The 17,140-nt window shown below is 64.7% G+C and overlaps 2 protein-coding genes across 4 annotated transcripts; one reads left to right on the forward strand and one right to left on the reverse strand.

The window, feature by feature from the left end:
- Positions 1–244: 244 nt before the first annotated feature.
- PTK6 (protein tyrosine kinase 6) lies at positions 245–10,248 on the forward strand. 3 transcript variants are annotated; one of them, XM_042930434.1, is made up of 8 exons: positions 256–1,438; positions 2,901–3,022; positions 3,332–3,492; positions 3,965–4,118; positions 5,172–5,333; positions 6,469–6,650; positions 7,897–8,050; positions 8,284–10,248. In XM_042930434.1, exons 1-8 carry the CDS (start codon positions 1,209–1,211, stop codon positions 8,469–8,471), a joined length of 1,353 nt encoding a protein of 450 aa, XP_042786368.1. In that variant the 5' UTR covers positions 256–1,208; the 3' UTR covers positions 8,472–10,248. The 3 variants fall into 3 exon arrangements, with proteins under 3 accessions (XP_042786367.1, XP_042786366.1, XP_042786368.1); XM_042930432.1 differs by lacking the exons at positions 7,897–8,050; positions 8,284–10,248 and having other exon boundaries at positions 247–1,438; positions 6,469–7,218; XM_042930433.1 differs by lacking the exons at positions 5,172–5,333; positions 7,897–8,050; positions 8,284–10,248 and having other exon boundaries at positions 245–1,438; positions 6,469–7,218.
- Positions 10,145–11,717, reverse strand: PPDPF (pancreatic progenitor cell differentiation and proliferation factor). The gene is made up of 5 exons (XM_042930435.1): positions 11,575–11,717; positions 11,075–11,156; positions 10,829–10,906; positions 10,634–10,730; positions 10,145–10,556 (listed from the first exon to the last, which is right to left on the reverse strand). The coding sequence occupies exons 2-5, from the start codon at positions 11,127–11,129 to the stop codon at positions 10,442–10,444; spliced, it is 345 nt and encodes a 114-aa protein (XP_042786369.1). The 5' UTR covers positions 11,130–11,156; positions 11,575–11,717; the 3' UTR covers positions 10,145–10,441.
- Positions 11,718–17,140: the final 5,423 nt, after the last annotated feature.

Raw genomic sequence — 17,140 nt, forward strand, 5'->3', positions numbered from 1 at the left:
AGGGAGGGAACAGCTGGGCTTGGACCAGACGCAGGTGTGCGTGGGGGTCACCGGTGCGTGCCTGGTGTGTGTCATCAGCCACAAGCCAGACGGGTTTGGTGCTCAGGGGCTTCCAGGTGTGACCCGGGCAGAACCGGGACGTCCGTACCCAGGAGCCGACTGGAACAAATGGCCCCACAATGAGGGAGGCCTCGCGGCTGGTGGCGGGGGGGGGGGGGGGCCTGCCTTGGAGCCCTGGGTGCGGGAGATGCCTCGCAGGCCCCGCCCAGCCGGGCCCCCTCCCCACCCTGCTCTGCCAGTAGGACTGTGACCTTACTGAGTGACCACACTCCTGTTCTTGAGCCTTCCCTTTCCAAAAGAGGGAAGTGCCAAGAAATCAGGCTTAGTATCTGGTTTTCCCTGGTCGTTGTCCTCCCGGACCTCCCATCAAGGGGGCGGGCTGGGGCAGGCCGACCACAGATGGACGGCGCACCCGGAGCCCTCCCCGCGCCCTGGCTGCCCGCTCCCCTTGGGGGCTGGGCCCCGCCTGCCCCCACCCCGAGGCCTCAGTGCCGCTCCCTCTTTCCGGCGCCTGCCCACCCTTTCCTGTGTCTTGGAGGCCGGCGCAGCTCCCCTGGGTGGTCGGACGTCTGGGGAAGGGAGTGTGTGGTGGGCCCCCAGGGGTCAGCCTTCAGGGAGGGGATGGGAGGCCACACCCACCGGGGCTCCAGGGTGACTGGAGAGCTCAGCCCCAGTGGCCCCGGGGGTCGGGCAGCACTGATGTGCCCACGGGTCTCTAACCGCCCTGTCGCTCACTCCCACCTAGGTTCCACTCACACCGGAGCCCCGGTTGCTAAACTGGATCCCAGGGAGGCCCTGTCTGACCCGTTACTCGTCCCCCCCCCCGGGAGGGCAGGAGCTCAGGTCCAGCCACGCGACCATGTGGTGGGCACGCTTTCCAGGGCAGGTGGGCGGGAGCGGTACCCAGACTGACTTGGCCTCGGTGGGCAGGAGGACGGGTGGAGCCCAGGGCAGAGGCCCATCCGGGCTGCAGGTGCGGCCGGCCTGGCTTAGCCGCCTCGGCACCAGGAAGTGGGCCGGCTTCTCGGCCGGGTGGAGGTGGCCTGTCAGGGCGGGCCCCACCCGCCGTTCCTAGCCACAGGTGGTGCCGCCACCAGCCCGGTGACAGGTGTTGAGGCCAGGAAGCCAGTCCAGCCGCTGCACCCGCCATGGTGTCCCGGGACCAGCCTCACCCGGGCCCCCGGTACGTGGGCCTGTGGGACTTCGAGGCCCGGACGGACAAAGAGCTGAGCTTCCGGGCCGGGGACCTGCTCCACGTGGCCAGGAAGGGGGAGGAGTGGTGCTGGGCTGTGCGGCTGGACGAGGCAGGCAGGGCCCTGGCTGAGGGCTACGTGCCCCACAGCTACCTGGCCGAGAAGGAGACGGTGGAGTCTGAACCGTGAGTGTCCCCATGGCCCTCGTGGGTCACCCCAAGGCCCCCCCACTCTGGGCCCTGTGGCCCCTCGGGAGCTCAGGGCAGGGCAGCCCTCAGGACAGAGCTCTGCACTGCTGCGGCCTCTGGGGAGGCCGGTGAGGATGGGAGACATGGGACGCCATCTCCCTATGGTCCCTAGTCGGGGCCAGACCCCACCACGCTGTCCCGGGAAAGCTGACGAGGCTTTCTCTGTGCGACATCTGGGGATACAGAGCCACAGAGGCAGGCGGCCCCTTCCCTGGGCTCCCCCACGGTCACTTGGAGGTGCCAGGACCCAAACAGGACAGAAGGGTCCACGGTGGGCTTCCGGGCCAGCCGACAGGGATGTGGTCTGTGTAGGCGTCCGAGGCAGGGACTGAGCCTTTTGGGGAGCAAAGCTTCGCTCACCTTCCAAACAACCCAAACCGGATGCATGACCTAGTTAGAGGGAGCAGGAAGGTAATTGCGACATGCCGGGTCTGGGCGTGGGCCACGGGCTTTCGCATCACCGGCAGGGAGGCTCCTGGAGGTGGTGGTTGGTCCCAAGGGGCTGCCCAGGAAACTTGGGCCACAAGGGCAGCCTGGAGTGGGCGTCCGCACAGCCCCCCGAGCTCTGGGCCAGGACGGTCCGGCGTGAGAGGCCCCAGGAGCTGCTGCGAGCCGGTGCTGTCGCACGGTGAACGGGCGTGGGGGTTTCCTCCTGCTGAAGAGGGACGAGCAACAGGGTCGTAAACCGCACAGCTTCAGAAGGCAGGGTCCGGCCACGGGGATCGTGCAGAGGTGGGCGTGATTGGTGCTAAGGCCCCGAGGTCCTGAGAACCTAGTGCATTTGTAAAGCAGGAAGGAAGCAGGGTGGTTGCAGGGGTGAGCCAACGAGAGAGACTCCAGAGGTGCTACCTCGGCCAGGCTCAGGGTGGGGCGTGGCCCTCACGAGGCCCCCCGCGGGGGCTTCCTGTTCCAGGGACCCCTGCAGGAAAAGGGGGAGCTGAGGGCTGAGCAGCCGGCAGCAGAAGTCACCTGGGTAATTCTGCAGACCCCACCCTGCAGCCCAGAGTCCGGGGCTCGCCCGTGCCTGGGCACCAGTGTGTATGAGCAGGCGTGAGTGTGGGTACGCGTGTGTGAGGGCGCACGTGCAGAGGCTTGCCGCTCAGACGCCGACCCAGGCCCCACAGTCCTACAGCAGAGCGTCTGCGGCCAGGGTCACGGAACAACGTGGTCCCTCTCACGGGACAGGATGGCACGTCTCTGGGACAGGAGTGGCTCTGAGCCCACAGACAGGGGACTCCCCGGGCAGGCCTTTCCTTGGTGTCCGGACGGGCCATCTGGGGGCTGGGATTCAGCATGGGCAGGTGGGAGGAAGCGGGGGCAGAGAGGGCAGGGGACGAAGGTCAGTGTGGGCTCAGGACTGCCCCCCCCCCCCCCCCCCCCCCCGCAACCTGCCCTGCAGCTGGTTTTTTGGCCGCATCTCCCGCTCCGAAGCGCTGCACAGGCTGCAGGCAGAGGGCAACACAGCCGGGGCCTTCCTGGTCAGGGTCAGCGAAAAGCCGGGCGCCGACTATGTTCTCTCAGGTACAGCCTCCCTGGCCCTTCTCCCCGCTCTGTGTCCCCCGTGCAGTTGACCCTGGGGCTGCTTGCCCCCAAACCCAGCCCCGCTGGCCTATGCCTCTCTGCCACAGCCAGGACCTCCCTCCGGCGGGCGGACACTCGGCCGTCCGGGGCGGCTCGTCCCAGCGGTCCTGGGTCTGGGTTTTCTCCCATCGCCGCTGGGCGTGCCGGGGGCGGGACGCGGGGCCCGCGAGCGCTTCTCGAGAGGGGACCGTGATGGTGGGCGCGTGTCAACGCGTGTCCCTGCCTCAGCCCACCCTCCCCGCACCCCAGTGCGTGACGGCCAGGTCGTGCGACACTACAGGATCTGGAGGCGTGCTGGCCGGCTGCACCTCAGCGAGGCCGTGTCCTTCCCCGGCCTGTCCGAGCTCGTGGACCACCACAAAGCCCAGAGCCTGTCCCACGGCCTGCGGCTCACCGTGCCCTGCTGGAAGGTAGGGTCGCCTGCACCTGCTGCCCCCACTCGTCGCCCGCCTCCCTCTCTCCTGACGTGGGTGGAGGGGGCACGGGGACACCTGGCCCCGGGGACTCTGGCCGTCTCCAGCCGTGTTCCCACAGAGCGGAGCGTGGGGGCAGGGCCGTGCCTTCCTTTGCTGGGTCACCCTTGCCCCTGGGCCAGGGAGAGGCCTGTGCTCCTGCCAGTCCCGAGTCTCTCTGGGGCAGTGGGAGCCTGGGGCCAAGAGCTCTGTGGGACTGGCACTCAGGTGGATGTCACCGGCCTAGAGTGGGCAGGTGAGGGTGTCTGCAGCACATGGCTGGGGTCACGAGGGCAGTTCCTGGGAAAGCCTGGCTGCGTGCTGGGCCCTGGGGCGTTGCCCTGAATCCGAGGATAGATCAGGGGCTCCCATCCTGGGGTCAGAGTGGGTGGGCTGGGTGATGGGCACGGCACCCTGCCTGTCCCTCCAGCATGAGCCCAAGCCCCTGCCCCACTGCGACGACTGGGAGATGCCACGGGAGGAGTTCACACTCTGCAGGAAGCTGGGGTCCGGCTGCTTCGGGGAGGTCTTTGAAGGGCTCTGGAAAGACCAGGTCCGAGTGGCTATTAAGGTGATTGCTCGAGGTGAGTGGGCCCCAGGCCAGGCGCCCCAGCAGGGACTTCGGGCCTTGCGCCCTGGGGACGGGCGGGGTGGCCAAGCGTCCCGGCATCCCCCGCGCCACCTGCGGCCGTATGTGCATCGCACGCGTCGTCTCCAACAGTGTCCACGTGGCGTCTTCCTTTCAATGTGCATGTTTTTACCGAAAATGCGTTTATTTTATGAAAAAAAATTTTTTATGTGTATTAATTTTTGAGAGAGAGAGTGAGAGTGTGCGCGAGCAGGGGAGGGGCAGAGAGAGAGAGACACAGAATCGGAAGCAGGCTCCAGGCTCCCAGCACAGAGCCGGACTTGGGGCTCAAACTCGTGAACTGTGAGATCCTGACCTGAGCCGAAGTCAGTCGCTTAACCGACCGAGCCACCCAGGCATCCTTCAAGGCATTTGTTTTAAAAGGGAATTTTAAATTCTTTTCTTTTTAAGTTTAGTTTTATTTATTTTGATAAAGATATAGACAGCAAGCACGAGTGGGGACGGGCAGAGAGAGAGAGAGAGAGAGAGAGAATCCCAAGCAGGCTCCATGCTGTTGGCACTGAGCCCGATGCGGGGCTCGAACTCATGAACCCTAAGATCATGGCTTGAGCCAAAATCAAGAGTTGGACACTTAACCGACTGAGCCCCCCGGGCACCCAGGCAATTTTAAATTCATAACGTACATGGAAAGCTATTAAAATAAATAGATCACTAGACATCTGAAAGGGTTCGTCTAAAGTCTCCTGTGAACCCACTAGAGTTTTGGACCCCCCGCTTCAGGAATTGGGGCAGGGGCACGTGGGGACACACCCGGGGGGTGAGCCACTCCACATCAGGCTGGGGACAGGGCATCAATGCGGAGCCCGGTGTGTGGCCGGCAGGTGGTGGGTTCGGCACAGCCTTCACGTGGACGCTGTGGTGCGGTGCTGGGCCGCCCCGGGGAGGGCGCCCACGCGTCCCGAGCCGCTGCCGCGAGCGGGCGGGCGGGCGGGCGGGCGGGAGGAGGCCGGGACTGGGCCGCACCCACGGAGGCCGCCTGCCCCCGCAGATGACCTCCCGCACCAGCACACCTTCCAGGCGGAGATTCAGGCCATGAAGAAGCTTCGGCACAAACACATTCTGCCGCTGTATGCCGTGGTGTCCGTGGGGGACCCCGTGTACATCATCACAGAGCTCATGCCAAGGGGAGCCCTGCTGGAGCTGCTGCGGGGTGAGCTGGCCGCGGGGCCGCACTCGGGGCTCCTTTCCTGGGGATAAAAGTGCCATGTGCTTGAGGGCATGGGAAACTTGCACAGAGAAAGAGGAAATCCACGTGGGCTCGGTCGGTTGAGCGTCCGACTTCGGCTCCGGTCACGATCTCGCGGTCTGTGGGTTCGAGCCCCGCGTCGGGCTTTGTGCTGACAGCTCGGAGCCTGGAGTCTGCTTCGGATTCTGCGTCTCCCTCTCTCTCTCTGCCCCTGCCCTGCTCAACTCTCTGTCTCTCTCAGGAATAAACATTTAAAAATTTTTAATAAAAAAAGAAAGAGAAAACCCAAATTGCGCCCGTACCAGGGACGGGACAGCCCGGGGGCTCCTTGACAGCCTTACCTGCTTAAGAAATGATTTAAAATATCCTGTGGTAAATGCACCATCCGTTTATCTATTTACCGCAGGTCAAGTGAGAGAAGACTAGACAGGCCAGCCCTCCATTCACCATTAACTGAGACCATTGTGTTCAAATGCCAGGCGAGGCCGGCCCACCTCTTAGCCTGGGGGACACGCCGGCCTGGTTCTTACGGCTTTTCTTTCTAGAAGGTGCTGACCTTCTTCTGGTGTCCGAATGGGCACGTACACTTGCACACGCATGTACACAGACGCCCTCATGTGCTACACACACACACACACACACAGACACGCACACACTTCAACATGCGCGGACTCACAGACCTCGTCATCTGGACCTCATCGAACACCCAAAGCGCACACGGCCACTGCCAATTAGCTGGGGCGCGTTGCTAAGAGCCCTTCTCCAGAGGGCGGCCCCACCGACGGCAGGCTACCGCACCCACGAGCTGTGCCTGTTTAGGGAGTCCCCTCTCGTTGAAGCTTTCTGAGGTTTTTAGTCGTGTGAATAACGTTGTGATGAGCTTCTCTGCACGGACACTTCCGTGTGGATTCCCAGGAAGGGAACCGGGGAGTGGGGCAAAGGGCACACGCGGGGACCACGTCTGGCCTTCCAGAAGGGCCACGACAGGTGCACTGTTCAAGTCGGGCAGCCACCCTCTGTCCCAGCAGCACACAGGGCCGGTGGAGGGGAGGACGTGGCCCCCTGCCCCTCTGACCGTGGCCTCCCCTGGCCTCTGCAGGCTCTGACGAGAAAGCCCTGCCCGTCTCGGAGCTGGTGGACCTCGCATCGCAGGTGGCCGAGGGCATGTGCTACCTTGAATCGCAGAATTACATCCACCGGGACCTGGCCGCCAGGAACATCCTCGTGGGGGAAAACAACATCTGCAAAGTCGGGGACTTTGGGCTAGCCAGGCTCATCAAGGTAGGGCCCGGGGAGCACGCAGGACTCCCTCTGCGCATGGAGCTGGGGTTCAAGGGAGGCCGGCTGAGCAGCCACAGGGTGGGACGCCGGAGTAGCGGCAGCTCCCAGGTGAGGCCCGGGGCGCAGCCTTCATGGGGTGGGCAGGCCTCTCCGGGGACTGAGAGCTGGAGGGGCAGGGGGACCCCCGGAGGAGAGAGAAGCCACACGGGGGGCCGGTGGGGCGCTCCTGGGTGGGTGGGGCACCTGCTCACTCTTTCATGGTGTCTTGCGTTCAGCGCTCAGCGAGGGGAGAGGGTGGGAGTGGCTCGTGAGCTTAGGGCAAACGTCCCCCCCACAGAAGACACTTTTATCGTGGAGGGTTCTGAAGACAAACGTGGACAAAATGGTGTAACGAGCCCCCTCCCCAGCCCCATCCGGTGTCCCCTCCTTCCACGGTTAGACCCAGGTCGACACGTGCACACTGAGACTCCAGACAGAAACAGACACAGACACATTTCTGACAATTAACGGGACTCCTTAAGGTCATCACACGCCCCCTCGGAGCTAAGTTTCCAAATTCCTGAGAGCCAAGAATTCATTTGTTTGCTCCCACTGCCTGAGCCCTTCAGTCTGTGCTCCCCTGCGGCTCCTTCGGTGTTGGGCCTGGCTCTCTGGCTCCCTCTTCCCAGAAACCCCCCTTGTGGCAGGGCCTTCCACTCAGGGCGGGGTCTGTCGGTGGGCGAGTGGGTTCTGCCTCAGTTCCCCTGGCATGGTGGGGCACCGATGGCCAGAGTCCAGGGCCCTCCACTCAGGGGCTGATATCCTGATGCTGTAGTCCTTGACTGGAGGCTGGGTACTTCTAGAAAGGCATTTCCCTCATTCACTTGGTGGCCAGCCCATCCGGGCTGTCTCTATGAACCCATGGTTTGAACACACCGGCAGCCTCCAGCGTGGCAGGCACTGTCCCTGCTCGTGCTCACGCTGGCCGACCTCTGGGACACGGGTGCCACCTGGGAGGGGCACGTGTATCCCAGTGCTTCCTGCGCACCCCCCGCCCCCAGCCCCTGAATCTGGTGGCCCAGGGCCTGCCTGTCTCCCAGTGCCAGCACCACCTCCCTCTAGTGGCAACCGTCCATCATCGGTGCCCAGTCTGCTCTGGCCCACCGCGAACCCCAGCTCCCCACGTGCGTCCCCACGTGCGTCCGTGCTGCGGGGCCAGAGCCTGCAGGCTGCCCCGTGGCCTGCCCCAGCACGTCTCCGCTCGCAGGAGGACATCTACCTTTCCCACGGCCGCAACATCCCCTACAAGTGGACCGCCCCGGAGGCCCTGTCAAGAGGGCTTTACTCCATCAAGTCGGACGTCTGGTCCTTCGGGATTCTCCTCCACGAGATTTTCAGCAGGGGTCAGGTGCCCTATGCAGGTACTGGCCCCCAACAACGTCCCCAGCCGTGGGCAGGGTGGGAGGGTGCCGCCACCTGGACTCGGGGCGTGCACCACACAGAGCGCCAGGCTGCCTCCCTGGGGCGGCCTCCAGACGGCGTCAGGAGGGTGCAGGGGATGCAGAGCGCAGGGAGCGGCCCGGGGTCCCCCGGGAGGGTGGAAGACGGTGGTGAGGGGACAGCCCCTGCAGCCCCTGCTACCGGCCCGCCACAGGCATGTCCAACCACGAGGCCTTCCTGAGGGTGGACTCGGGCTACCGAATGCCCTGTCCCCCCGAGAGCCCACCCGCTGCGTACAAGCTGATGCTGTCGTGCTGGAACAGGGACCCGGAGCAGAGACCTTGCTTCAAAGCCCTGCGGGAGAAGCTCTCCAGCGTCAGCAGGTACGAGAACCCTCTGTGAAAGGGACACCCTTCTGGTGCTGCCTCTGAGGCCACGAGGCCCTGTGAAGGGGGGCCTGGGTGCCGCCCTGGACCTCGGATCAAGGGTACGGGCAGACGAAGCTGTGGACAAGTTCGCAGGACCGGGCTGAACGCTTGGGGGACGGAGATCCTCCAGCCAGGGGCCCACCCTGCCCCGGGGCCGGGGGAAGCAGTCCCCTTGAAGTCGGGGGGCTGAGGCTGCCCGTTCCTCCTGTCTGCTCCTTCAAAGACACCAGCTCCTGGAAAGCGCCGGGACTCTCCACAGCCAGCTCTAACCCTCCAGGAGCCTGGCCACTCTTCTTTCCAAAGGGAGTGGACCTGTCCCTGGTCCTGACTCAAAGCCCATCAGCTGTCAGGACCAGGGCGCAGCTCCCCCAGGTGGGGCATGAGGAGGGGCCTGGATTTTGGGCGGGCTCACCCTGGGTCACCTGGCCTGTGTGCAGCTCCTGATATGGGGGGACATGGCCTTCTCAGTGCTCTGTGAAAACGGGCTATTTGCTGGTGGGGCACTGCGGTCTGCTACCCAGGGCCGTGGCCATCAGCAGCCGCCACCAGGAGTCCTGAGGGCCTCATCTGGACGCTGTAGCCAGGAGACTGGGCACCTGCCCCCTCCCTGGGTCCGTGTGAGGTGGGAATGAAGGCCTCCCCTACAGGCCTCAGCACGGACTACTGGCTTTGGGAGCACAGGGGGCCTGGGTAAGACTGCACCGACCCTGCAGCCTGCCCGGACACGATGAGGGCAGATGGGACAGAGGCCCTTGAGGGCCATCAGCTACGCGGGATGCCCTGGATTGGACTGAGCCGTTTCTAGCACAGAGTGGGGGCAGAGTGGCCAAAGAGGAGGCTGGGCTCCCTCAGTGGCCCGTGGGGCCCCTAACTTCATACCAAGCCCCCATCCACGCCCTCCCTAAGCTGCCCCCTCCTGCCCAACAGACCCGGGCCAATCCCTGCTGGCCACTGAAGGTGTGTGGACACACAGTCCACCAATCACACCCGCCCATGGAGGCCGGCGGAGGATGACACAGCCACACCCTCCCAAGGCTGGAGTTCGTCCAGAGCCGGGTCACCAGTGGTGGGAAGGTCCCTTGGGAACGCCCCCATACCACTTACGACTCAGTCTTAATTTTGGGTCCCCGCCCCCAGAGCTGGGGGACCCTACCCAGAGCGCGTCCTGCAACAGGCTAGAAGAGACGACACCCTCACAGGAAGGCTCCGGGAGACAGTCCGGCCCCATGAGCTGCACACCAGTTGGGACAGCTCTGGTACCGGCCCCTCACTGCCCTCCAGGGTGTCAAGGGCAGGGGCCCTTGCCAAGGTCCTTCCAGGGGCACCAGGTGCCTCCAGCTGACGGTCCCTAAACCCACAAGCAGAGGCCCAGGACTCCAGTGGCTGCCCCGGAGCTTCTCGTCCAACCTCTGAACTGCCTGCTCTTCCAGGCCCCCCACCCCTTCTCAGGTGCCAAGGCTCCACACTCGCTGTGGTGGCTTGCCGCTGTGAACCTGGGCCAGACCCAAGAGGTGGCTCCCCAGTGAGGGAACCCAGGAAGGCCCAGGGAACAGGGCCAACTCTCCACCTCTGCCAGGAAGTGAGGTTGAGAAACATCAGCTTCTCCCACGGGCCCCGGGGGCACATGGTCACACACACCATCAGGGCTACTGGCTGCTCGGTTTATTTTCCACTTGGTGCAAGGCACACGGTTACAGGGTGTCGGGAAGGCTTGCGTGTGGCTTGGATAGTAAAGAGTGGGGTTCTCTCGACTTCCTTTTTGGTGTTTTGTTATTTTGATATAAAAGAACCCAAGTGCTTCTGCCGCAGCCCGCCTAGTCTATAGGGGGGGGGGGGAGGGGAGGAGGGAGGGGAAGAGGGGAGGGGAGGAGAGAGGGGAAGGGGGGGAGGGCAGGGGACGGGCTCTGATGAGCCTAGCGCCTCCTGCAGCCTGGCACGGGCTGCTCAGGACTGGGGCCTGGTGTTGGCTTTGCCAGGCTGGCCACCAGGCTGCTTCCTCACGGCTTCCAGAGCCAGGTCGCAGGCGATGGAGCGGCTGGACGCCTGGGGAGATTCCGAGCTGGGGGAGAGCTTGGGGTCAGGGGGGGTTCCACCTGCCCCCACCTCCCATGCTGGCCCCCAGGAATGTGGACTCACCGCTCTGGGGACTCCAACACTGTAGCCATGAACGGGAGAGTGGACTTCCCGAAAAAGAAGCTTGCCCACCAGTGACCTGGGTCAGCCTTGGGGAGACCTGAGACAGGCAAAGTAGGGTGGTGGTGCCCCTGCCTACTCCTGGTGGGATCCCTCCACATAGTGCCGCCCACCGAAGGGGAGTGGCCCTGCGCTCACCGGGGTGGTGAGGGATGGCTTCCCCAGGATACTCCGCACTTCCGCAGGAGCTGTTACTGGAAGTGGAACCCAGGCGGCCTGGAGAAGAGAGGCCTGGTCAGCTCTGCAGGGCCCCGAGTCCCCTGCCCTGTCCACCAGGCCAAGCGCTGGCTTTGCTGGCAGCTCAGCGGCAGAGCCAGCGCTTCTAGCGGCCCACCCCCCGCCCCGACGGGACCTGTAGGGCAGAGGACGAGGGGGCTGACTTACGCCGGTAATAGTCGTGGGTGGCCACGAGCGAGCCGCTGGAGGGGATGGCTGCCATGCTGTCGCTTCTACGGCCGGTGGAAGCCTGCGCACACAGGGGTCGGGGAGCCCCCCTGGTCACCCGCCGGCCCTCGGGAGGGGCGTTCCCCACTCGGGTACCCGCCCCCACCCAGACTCCGGAGTCCGCCACGCTGGGTTTATTTCCCGAGCGGAGGCGGAGCCCGAGCCCGGAACTCCCGGCCGCCTTCATCGCGCAGGGCGCGGGCGGCTCCAACCGGCCCGAACCGGCCGCGCGGGAGCAACAAAGGCTCTTTGTGCGCGGGGCCGCGGGCCCGGGGCTCCGGGCACCTGCCCAGCCCGCCCGGCCCGTCCGGCCCTAGCCCGGCCCGCGCCCCCGGCCGTCCGGCCTTCCGTCCGCCAGTCTGTCTGTCCCGCCAGCCGTGGCGCACGGGGGCGCCCCTTCGGATCGCTCGACCCCACTCACGCGCCGCCCGGGTCCTCACCTAGGCGGCGACCCCTCGCGGGCCTCGGCGCGCGATCACGGGTGGCGGGGACGGGGACGCTAGGCCACGGAGCCCATTTGCAGACGAGACCGCCTAAGGCCGCTCCACGACCGAAGCGCGCGCGGAGTGCGCACGCGCGGCCGCGCCCGCTTATATAGCGGCTCCGCGCTCGCGTCACGGGGGCGAGGCCAGGCGAGGCCCCGCCCCGAGACTGGCCCCGCCCCGCTCGTCCAGGACGCACCCCCACTCCCGACCCCCGCCTCTGCGAGGCCCCGCCCCGAGCTCGGCCCCGGGCCGCTCCAGTCCCATTGGGCCCGCCCCTGGGTCCGTCCGAGCCCCGCCCTTAGTGGCCTGGCCAGGGTGCAAGTGCCGACCTGCGGCGTCGGTCCAGTCTGGGGCCACCTGGGAAGCCCGTCTCGGCCTGGCCTGGGATTGGGATGGTTAAATGACCTCCCTACCCCGTCCCGGAGCAGTGCCTGTCCGGCCACCTCCCCTGTCCTAAAGAGACCCTCTCTCCTGTCCCAGAGCAAGGCTTGTCCACCCTTCCTGAAACCCCGGGACCCCAGGTGGTCCAACCTGTCTCGACCTCTCCAGCCCTTCAGAGGCGGTGGGGGCGCTGGATGTGGCCACGCAGGCCCAGCCCCTGCAGTGCCTTTCTCCTTCAGCCTTCTCCACTGGGGACAGAGCCAGTCCCACTGTCACCCAGGACAGACTGGGGCCTCTGCTCTGCGTGCCCAGCCCTCCAACCAGATGTGGGTCCCCAGCAGCTCCCTTCTCTGCCTCCGTGGGCTCGGGGTGGTGCCTGGAGCCCTCCAGCTGGGCTGTGATGGACGAGGCCCTTCCGGGGTGTCCCTGTCCCAGTTCTGGTGGCTCTGGGACCCACACCCCAGGCCTCCAGCTTCAGCCAGCATCCCCCTGCTTGTGAGCACAGCTTGCAGGGGAGGGTGGGGGTGGGAGGGCAGCGGGCCAGGGAGGGGGCCTCATGTGAATGAGTGGAGGTAAAGAACTGCCATCTGGGGATGTCTCCCCCAGCGGGAAACAGAGGCCCCCTGTTTGGGGCAACCACAGAATGTTCCCTGAAGTGTCTGGGGCCTTGCCACACCCCGGTTGGTCAACCAGGACGACAACTTCCTTTTCTGTTGTGGAAATCAGCCCTCCCCCCAGCCCCTCAGCTCCTCGTCAAAGGCCCCGAGCCCCAACCTCCCTCTGCAGGGAGAGGCAAACTTGGCTTTTCGCATTCTAGGCCCTGGCTGGGTGTCTCTTCCCAGATGGTTGGGAGGGTCTTGAGAAGTCCCTGCGGGCATCAGGGAGAAGCCAGGGAGATCTCATAATGCCTCTGCCAGGCCCTCCCCATCTTCAGACCCCGGCAAGGACCCCTCCAGGATTCCTGGACCTCAGTCCAACTTCTCACCCAGCAGACAGGAAGTCAAGGCCTCAGGAGGGGAGGGACCTGGCAGCCCCTGGATGTGACCCTTTATCTGGCTGGGTGGGGGGTCGAGGCTTCGGACATTCTGACCAGGACCTGGCTTGGGCAGCGGTGTGGCCCAGGGCACTGTAAGAGGAGCTCGGTCTGGGTAATGCCCACTCCTTCTCCACCTTCACCCTCTCTTCCCCGTGGGTGAGTCCCCTGCTGGCAGTTCCGGGGGGGCTCTCACGCACGGGGTCAACCAGGCCACACGCATGGAGGAGACAGCCTGGCCCCCGCCAGCTTGCTCTCATTTCACCACAACCCCAAGCCGCCTTCACAGCCGACGACCTTCCCCTCTCGTCGACTCCCACTGTCTCCAGTTTCCTGTCCCTGCGTCAGGCTGATTCTGGATCACAAACTAGATGTGACTTGATGCGAATCACATTGAATTGTTAAAGGACATTTGTCATCCTCTACCTCACCCTCACACTCACCACACCTCGAGCCCCTCCGTCAGGTTAGTGGGTCAGTGGCTGTCTGGGGTCCGTGCTGGGGTGCCGCCAGGGGCTTCAGTGCCAGCCCCTGATGCTGGCCTGGAATGGGCCAGGCCCATGTGCACCCCCCAACTCACGGGGTGCCTGTGCCTTCGCCTGACTCTTCCTCCCCTGAGAAGCACCGGACCCCCCTCCCAAGCTAGGGGCAGCTCCTAGGAGGCTTGAAGCATGACTGGATTTGGTGTTTTGTGGTCCACAAAGGTGGCTGGGGTGGCTGGGTGCCAGCTCTGTGCTGGGTGCTGTGGGGGAAGCCGAGGCCAATAGCACCTGCACTCTCTGCACAGTAAAGACACAGAAAGCGAGGGAGGGATGCTGGGGAGGGGTTTCTCACGCCCCCAAGAACACAGAGATGGGCCTGACTCAGACCTTGCACCGTTCTGGTACTCAGTACGTGGGTTTGTTGAATATCTAGTATGAGCAAATGGCTGAGCCGGACAGGAGTGGAAAGGCCAGTCCAGAGTGCAGGGGGACCCAATGCGGTGAGGCAAGACAGCAGAGGGGGTGTCAGGTTTAAGCTGAGATCTGAGGAAGGTGGAGATGGGGGGAGGGACCGGCAGGGACACCCTGAGACCCAGCTCTCAGGGCTGCCGGGCAAGAGCAGGGAGGCTGGTAGACCCTGGGATGGGGAGGGTCCAGGCCGGCCCACTGGGGCCACCGAGGGTCACTCGTAAGGCAGATTGGTCAGTGTACCGACCAGGAGGGAGGAACGTTCTAGTAAGACCCACAGACCTGTGGTCTGTGGCTGAGTGTGTGACTGTCTTGTGGTATGTCTCACACACGCCTCCAACAGGACTGTGGTTTCAGGGCTTGAGGACCTTGGACAGCGCTTATGGCCAGAAAATGGGGTCGGGGCTTGGAGGTCAGGCCACAGCCTCTGAAGCAGTGGGGTGTCTGCTCTGAATCCGGGGCATGGTGGTCACTCAAAAGGGGCGCAGCTGGGGTTGGGGGGATGGCAAAAGCTGATGCTACTCTGGGGGGCCTGGGTGGGTCAAAGAGAGTGTCCTGGGGGTGGGGAGACACCAGTGTGAGCAGGAGGAGGACAGGCTGGGATCCCTGGGGCAGACCCATCCCGTGGGGGGGGGAGGGGGTCTGAGCAGAGACAGCTGGGATTGGGGGCCACCTGGAAGGATGGGGCCAGCTTGGGGCTCCCAGGGACAGAAGGGCTGCCCAGCCTCTGCTGGGAGGGGCTTGGTGCTGGAGGCCGGTGTTGACGTTGCTTTCCCGGCTGAGGCTGGTCTGTCTGTTCTTCCAGAGAGTACTGGAAGCCTACTTTGTGCCTGGCAGTGCAAGGCCTGTGTGTGCAGAGCTGGATGAGTGGGAGCCCCTGCTCTCCCAGGGCTCAGTCCCAGGCTCAGTCCCCAGAGCTTGAGAACGTGCTGTCACAGCCCCCAGGGCAGGGAGGTACACGGGCCCTGGACCCAGAACCCCTCGCACACTGGGCTCAAGGTGCGTGGAGGTTGAAGCTATGTCCTGCCTCCTGGTGGGGAGCAGCGGGCGAGGCGTCCTTCTGCCTCCCCCCAAGTGGGCACACCAGGCACGGCCCTGCAGGCTGGGCAGTCCTGCCCTGAGGCCTCAAAGCTCCTCCTTCAGCTGTGCTCACAACAGTGAGGGCCCTGACGCAGCTGCTCCCCAGGGACCCAGGCCTGTGCCTCTTGGGGGCTTCTCGGGTCTTCTTAGGCCCGGGCATCTGGGGCAGAGGGTTCTGGGAGAAGTGTAGAGGGGCCGGGCAGTTGGGGTCCTGACCCCCCTCCTGCAGAACCTCCAACCGCAGGCACGGCTGCCTCCATCGCATGGACAGAAGCTTCAGACTCTCACAGGAGAGACCCGGAGTGGTCAGGCCGGCCTCTGTGGCTTGGAGCTGTGACTTCTTGACATTTTGTCCCTCTTTCACATGCGAGCGCCGGTTCTGTGACTTTTCTATGGCTTGGTGCTTTTCACTTCAATTTGACTAGATTTGCTTCCGTTCACACTGACCCTCTAGCTCCAGCCAGCCAGGCCCTTCCCCAGGCCACATGACGCCCCACCCTGGCTGGGTGCAGACATGTGCTGGGTGTGGATGCCAGGCAGAGCCTGTGAGCCCCCCTCCAGGGCTGAGGGCAAAGCCAGCCATGCCCCAGAGTCACTTACCTCAGGGTCGGGGACCCTGTCTGGGGGCCCGGGCAGGCGGGGCACTTGGCCGCCACCTGGCTGTGGTCACCTCCCCTCTGGGGCCCCCCCTTGTAGAAGTGTCGTAGGCCAGGCTCTTGGGAACAGAAGCGAGATGGAGACTGAGAGGCAGGGCGCATGTTGGGTGGGGGGCCGCGGGGCCAGTGGGGGTCTTTGGCGTGAGAAGCGACGGTCAGGGGTAACCTGCATTGGCCCCCACCCCACTCAGACCAGCCTGGGGAGGAGTCCTGAGGCGAGGCGGCTCTGTGGCCTGTGACCGAGGCCAGCCCTGCGGGAGCTGTCAGCAGGGACTGTGTCCCGTCTCCCCAGGCCACCCTCCAGCTGTCCGCTGGGCCAGCTGACACATCCCCAGCCTCATCGGCATCTTCAAGAACAGAAAATCTGAAAGGAGGCGTTTTTTTTTTTTTCTTTAAAGTGTAAACAGAAAAGCTACATTTACTGAGCCAGGAGGGTGGAGGCTCTGCCAGTCCCCCCACTTACTAAGTGTCAGGGACCCAGAAGGGGGCTTGTGGGACAACCTGGTTACAGTGGGGACCCATCGCCACTGGTGCATCCCCAGCCCGTGTGCGGACTGCGTGGCATGGCCTGAGAGGGGCGATGCTCCTGTCTGGTGTCCACTGAGGCACCGAGAGGAGGAGTCAGGGCCGCTGTCCTGCCGGCCGGCCCCCAGGTGTGGCTCCAACATGGGGGGGGGGGGGGCGTCCCCAGCTCTGGGGCCATGAGGCCTGGGGTAGAATCTGCCTCCACCTGCTGCTGGCAACAGGACCCCACCCAGCCAGCCGCTCAGTATCTGGGCCGGGCGGCCCGAGCTTGGACAGGTCAGTCCTTCCCTTCCGCTGGCTCTGCGGGGAGTGTGGCCACGTGCCTGGAGGGTGATCGCGTGCTCAGGGTGCACAGGGCTGGGTTCTGTGTCGGGAAACACCCGAGCCTCCAGCCACTGGGGAAACGGTGACAGAATAATCACTCAGTGGGGCAGAGATGTGCGTGCTGCCTCGGGCTGGTCGCACAAGGTGGGCGGATATCTCTGCTGAACACCAAGTGGCCGGCCCTCTCGCGGCCACAGGCTCCCGCAGGGTGGCAGGGAAAGGCTCAGGCCCCGGGGGTTGCTGGGACTGGGGGTCGAGTCCCAACTGTGTCACAGCCGTGTGACATCTGGAGCCTCCACTCCCTTCTGGGGAGATGAGAGGTCCGGGTAACGACCGTGCGGTCCTAACAGGTGTTCTGTGGAGACGGGCTGGGAGAGGCAAGGCTCATAGCAGCCCCTCACAGCCGGGCACTGTGGCTGTGAGAGCCTGTGGATTGTCACCCTGGCCACAGGTGTTTGCCCTGAGGTAAGACCTGTGCCGAAGCCAGAGGCCAGGGCTGGGGCCCTCAGGGCTCAGCCTACTCCTGGGGAATGAGGGTCCCCCCGGGAGCACAGCAGCCCAGCCCCAGCCCC

The sequence above is a fragment of the Panthera leo genome, chromosome A3, assembly GCF_018350215.1.
Source record: "Panthera leo isolate Ple1 chromosome A3, P.leo_Ple1_pat1.1, whole genome shotgun sequence".
NCBI lineage: Eukaryota > Metazoa > Chordata > Mammalia > Carnivora > Felidae > Panthera > Panthera leo.